Here is a 5,912-nt window from a genome sequence, read left to right as displayed (position 1 = left end):
AGTATAGTGCACTTATGAAAACATGTTGGAGCTATGTGGTTTGAAAACCATGTAACACATGATATTTGCATAAAAATACAGTATTAAAAATTTGGTTTTATAAACATGGCACTACAAACTTTAACTACTTTAAGACATTTTTGTTAAGAAAACATATAACCATAAAGATACTTTGTTAGAAAATTTCTTTAGAGACACACAGAAGCAAACCAAGCCTAAAATTGTTACCATTTCTATGCAAAGTAGATCATGTCTTAATATGACATGCACTTAGTTAATACTCTTCTCTAATGATAGAGATTAAGTTGAGTCTATGAGTGTTATCTGAAAGTATGCCAGAGGACACAAATGCATTGCCAGGCAGAGTCAAAAGAATTTAACAAAGCTTTATGTGAATTTTAAAGATTGTTTGTGATCAACTTCTGGTAATTATACACAGAATGATGGAGTGCTAATAAATATTCAGCAAAATAACTGAATAGAGCATTCACTACTTAAAATGTGTGTTTAGCAGAAAGATAAACCAAAGTATCTCTTACCATAAATAAACTCCAAGATTTTATTCTATATTTTAAAATGTTAAACATAAAATCCAATAACATAGATTTCTAGCAAACAAACAATGTTAAAGTATTTTGCCAAGAATTAAAAAATGATTACTTTGATACCTCAGTCTTGTCCCTCCTCCAATTTCTCATTTTGAAGTAAAATTTTGCTCTGAGTCACTAGAATTTTATAGAGGAACTGTATAAAATAGCACAGAAATTGAAATAACTATAGTTTATTTTAGAGTAAATTTCTACGTATTAGTAAGTAGATACTTCAAATCATAAAAAGTCAATGGAATATGTCAATCTTTAAGCAATATGTATACTTAAAGAACAGAAAATGTGGTAATAAAGACAAATATATTTAAATGCTATATATGTGTATATATATAGATTATATATTTGGTTTATTTTGCTGCTTTGTCCCATGTTAGATACCACATAACCCACTCCCCCAATAACAAATAAAGATCAGCTTTAATGATGAGAAACTAGTACAGAGCAAAGCAATTCATGCATACACTTTTGCATGTATGCATTCCATACGTAAGTATTCATACCTATCCCAGAGGTTCTTTGATTCCTGAAAGGTGTTCAAATGGAAAGCTTGGTAGAAAGCAGTTGAAGGATTCCTGTGAGATCCAAGAATCAAATGGAAATGAGGTTGAGAATGTACAGTATAATCACTACTTTTCAAGTAAAAGATGGAAGATTTTATATTTCTAATACAGTGAAGCTACTTTAATATAAACAAACACATAAGGCTGCTTAAACACTTTGCAAGAAATTAAAAACTGGTGAAAATTCAGTTGACAGTGACAAAAGCTCAGGAACATAGTTCTAAAAAAGCGGGAGGTAATACAGAAAAAATTTAAAACTAACTTCAACTGTGTGAGTATGAATAATGACTAGTTCATACCATAATTAACACTACTCTTTATCAGAATAAATCCCTATTATGTTTAGCAATTTAACAAAAATACAGTATTCATGTAATATAAGATGCAACTTCATTATGTAAAAAGTCTTCTTAAATCTGTCACAAGAAAGAAGTTTTCTAGTGAAAAATAAGGAGTATTTTTCTGGATTGGACTTGACACTGATTTCCATTTTCACAATTCATTTTTTTTTTTGCAGACAGTTTCTCTGAATTTGGAGGGAAAAAATACACTGCAATTGTTATGGCAGCTTTCTAACCATTTGGATTATTAGTCCAGTGCCCCGTTAAGACTTAAGAGCCAATTTACCATAATCATCATCATTATCCATTTCTTCCATGGAGTGCAGGGAATGCATCCACAGGGTTTATCACCACTCCCTAGGGCTTTTGCCATAGAATCTTAACTTGGACTCATCCATGTAAGCTCCTAGTGTGTATGATTGATGTCACATCTCTAGAGTGCTTTTACAGGGGACTAAATTTTTAACAACCCTGCTCCTGACTTCCTCACTTCAGCATATTCTCATAGCACCCTCTACCACAACCTGTCACTAGCTAGAAAACTAACAAAAACTTGTCACTATCACTTCTAAAATGATTGACCCACACAGTAGCAGAATAACAGCACCAGCTTAAGAAAGTAAGTGCTTATTATGTGCCAGCCACCACTTTAAATGCATATTTATTGACTCAGTTCTCACAACAATCTCTTTTAAGAAGGTGGTGCTAGTAGTATCTATCATCTAACAGATCAGAATCAGAGAGAGGTAACTTGCCTGGTGCATACATAGAGCTAGTATCATTTTGGTCCCAGAGTTCACGCTCTTAATCCACCACAATGTTAAATATATGTTGTTAAGCAGTGCCATCGAGTTAATTCCAACCCATAGCAACCCTGTATAAGGTTTCTGAGGAGGGGCTGGCGAGCTTGAACTGCTGACCTTCAGGTTCAAACATCACAGTCCAGAGCATTAACCATGGTGCCACACCAGGACTCCATTAAACATATAGCAGAGTTAAAAATTGAACCTAGGTCAGTCTACCTGTGAAATAGTGATATTACCATCTAACCTTGCAAGATGGTTGAGGAAGTGAGAATATATGCAAAGCTCCCAGCATACAGTCAATGCTCAATAATTGACAGCGATTACTTTTTAGGTTCAAATATAGCATTGCAATTCTAAGGCCCTGATGTCCTGGGGTATGGTGCTGTGGGTTAATGCGCCAGACAGCAACACCATTTGAACTGCAAGGTCGGCGGTTCAAACTCACCAGCTGCTCTTGGAAACCCTATACAGGGTTGCTATGGGTCGGAATTGACTTGACGGCACTCAACAAGAAGTTAATAAGTATTCTGTCAACTTCAGGTGTGGTGCTGTGGAACAGCACTGGACTGCGAACCACAAGATGGGCACTTCAAAGCCACTATAGCTGCTCCTCGGAAAGCCTATACAAGGTTGCTGTAACTCAGAATCGACTCGATGGCACTTAACAAGTGTCTTTTAGAGAGTCACTGTAATATTACGGGTACAACAAGAACATTTATTTCCTATTGGAAGAGCAATAAAAAAAGAAACCATCATTAAGCAAAACAAATTCTCAATACAATGCTTTCATACACAGATTGAGTCATTAATTTGTATAATCTACTGTATTTTAAAAAATTATTTCTAAGGAAGTATTTTTAATTTTAATCAGGAATGTGTCTCTTAGATGATATACAACTAGGAAGGCATTAGGTGCCAAAGTGACACTGAAGCAACTATTTGGTTAATTGTTGTTGTTAAGTGCCATCAAGTTGGTTTTGAGAAGCAGCTGGTAGGTCTGAATCACAGACCTTGTGGTTCACTGTCCAATGCTGATCCTACAGTGCCACACCAGAAGTCCTTTGACTCTCCTATATATGCACTTTTCTTTGCTTGTCCTACCTTCAACTCCTTCCTGTCCAATCAGCCCCATCAAAAGCAATGGCTGAATCTGCTAATGTTGTTAAGTACAGTCATAGGGGTCCTAGTCCTGGTGTGGCACTACAGGATAAAAGCACTGGACTGCAAGGTCAATTTGAACCACAAGGTCGACAGTTCAAACCTACCAATCACTCTTTGGAAAACCAACACAGTGTCACTATGAGTCAGAATCGACTCATCAGCATTTAACAACAAGTGTGGCGCTGTGGGATAAAGCACTGGACCACAAGGTTAGTTTTAACCACAAGGTTGGCAGATCATTCCTCAGTAACCCTATATAGGGTTGTTATGAGCCAGAACTGACTTGGCAGCACTTAACAGTTAACAATGGTAGGAAGGGGGCGTGGTGGCTCCTTTTGATAAGCATTGGACTGAGAACCACAAGAGCTGGGTTCGAGTTGGACAACTGCACCATGGGAGACAGATGATGCTTTCTGGTCCCTCAAAGATTTAAAACTGAGGTTACCCTAATACAGGGTTGTTATGAGTCAGAATCGACTCAACAGCACTTTAACAACAGTAAGAAAGACTTGTTTGTTTGTTTTAAGTTTTTATTGTGAATTGAGTGGTAGTTTAACATGGGAGAACATCGAATTTACACTCATCGTTTCATTTTATGATTACAATCTCCTCCGTGCATCATCATTCAACAGTATTTACTTCTATTCCCTCTGGTTTTTTTTGTTTCATTTTTTTTGGGGGGGGGGGTAACACAGAAACACTTACAAATGTATAATAATCTAAACAACCAAAGGGCACATTCTGCAAGCCTGCCTCTTGGCCAACAACACCTGGCCACAAGCACACAGCCTTTCTCTTTTCATGAGTCTCAAGTCCTCAGCTGCTCTATTTCTCCATGTCTTCATCTCTGCCTTCATCACTGGTGTTGCTGCTTCTCTGCATAGAGTTCCACATTCTGCTTGTACTCTTCTCCCTTGATGGTCCTAGGAGCCTCTGTTCCTGGAATGTAAGATTAACCACCCCCTCTTTTTGTTACAAAACTTTTACCTCCACAGTTGTGACAGTCGCAATTAGTCATGATAACAATTACTCACTTACTAGTGAATCATAAGAATCATATCCCCATCTCTTTTCACCAGACCCATCTAGACAAGATGAAAACTATTCAGTGGGGATTCCACCTTCTCCTTCACACTCTTTTTTTTTTTTTTAATCGTGTGATAGTTTACATGGGGGAACATTTGTTTTACATTCATTCTATCATACATAGTTTCATTGCCATAGTTATCATCCCGTCCATGCATCATCACCCAACCAAAGGGCATACATTGCAAGCCCACCCCCGCCCCCCACGGTCCTCAACACACAGCCCCTTTCCCTCTCTGGATCTCAAGTCCTCAGCCACTCCATCTCTTCATGTCATCCTCTCTGTCTCCATCTCAGGCCTCACTGCTTCTCTGGGTGAGGTCTCGATGTCCGCTCTTCTCCTGTGATGGTCCCAGGGCTCTCTGCTCCTAGACTGAAAGGTTAATCACTCTCCTCCTTGCTATAACATATCCACCTTTACATTTCCAGTCCTCAAAATCAGTCCTGATAACAATTATTCGCCCTTGCATCACAAGAGACCCATCTGCATTTCTTTTCATCAGCCCTTCCTAGACAGGTTGGATACTACTCACTGGAGACTCTACCATCCTCCTTACCCTGTTGATCTAGGTTCCCTCTTGAAAGCTTGTAAGCCAGTCACTTCTTACCTTTATATCCCTCCCCCCATTTTGGGTAACCAATGTTCAAGTTGCCCATCCCTATCTACTCTTTGTGCAGTGGGGGTGGGAGTAATTCTTGGAGTAGGGATTTGTTTCCTCTTTTGAGCTACTGCATTTATAGGTGGTCAAGTTTATCAAGTTGTATCAGATGACACTATTTTTTTCTTTTTCTTCCCTCCCCCGCCCCCCCGCACCCGTCTTTCTTCTTCGGGTTGAGCTCTGTTCATCCAGTCATTGAAGCCAGGTCAAGTGCGTATCATCTCCAAGTGTGGGTGTTCTTGCATCTGTCCACCCTCTTATCAGCTGATCGCTTTGCTCCCCAGTCTAGTTCTCTGTGGCTGTGTCTCTGACTCTGAGCCCATGAGTCCCAGGGTCCTGCCTCGCTGCTGGCCGACCAAGTCTCCACCCAGGCTCCCAGTAGTCTGCTGAACGATGCAGGACTTAGCTCTCCGCTTCACTGATGTTCATCGGTTGCTTCTCCTTATGGGTGATGTGCGTGGTCATCAATCAGTGTGTATTTCCACTGCATCTTGGTCTTAGAAGAGGATTTTCACTGAGAGGACTCAACCACTTGCCTTGCTGTCTCCTGGGCAAGCGACGTGCTTGTTCTTGTGGTAACAGTCAGACAGTCCTTCTTGTTTTGTATTTTTCCTGTAGGTCTTTCTTTCGAGACGTGTCTTCTGGTTTTCTGGTTGTTCCCGGCTGGTCTGCGTGTCCTTTCAAGAGGACA

The 5,912-nt window shown here is 39.5% G+C and overlaps 1 protein-coding gene across 1 annotated transcript in view; it reads right to left on the bottom strand.

The window, feature by feature from the left end:
- The window catches only part of TSC22D2 (TSC22 domain family, member 2), a 62,994-nt gene that overhangs the window by 41,295 nt on the left and 15,787 nt on the right, over positions 1-5,912 (bottom strand). The window contains exon 2 of the mRNA XM_006876372.1: positions 1,109-1,180. Within this exon, the coding sequence (XP_006876434.1) occupies positions 1,109-1,180 (72 nt within the window). The remainder of the gene's footprint in view (positions 1-1,108; positions 1,181-5,912) is intronic.

The sequence above is a fragment of the Chrysochloris asiatica genome, unplaced genomic scaffold (assembly GCF_000296735.1).
Source record: "Chrysochloris asiatica unplaced genomic scaffold, ChrAsi1.0 scaffold00376, whole genome shotgun sequence".
NCBI classification, from domain to species: Eukaryota; Metazoa; Chordata; class Mammalia; order Afrosoricida; family Chrysochloridae; genus Chrysochloris; species Chrysochloris asiatica.
This window is presented reverse-complemented; position numbering and strand designations above follow the sequence as displayed.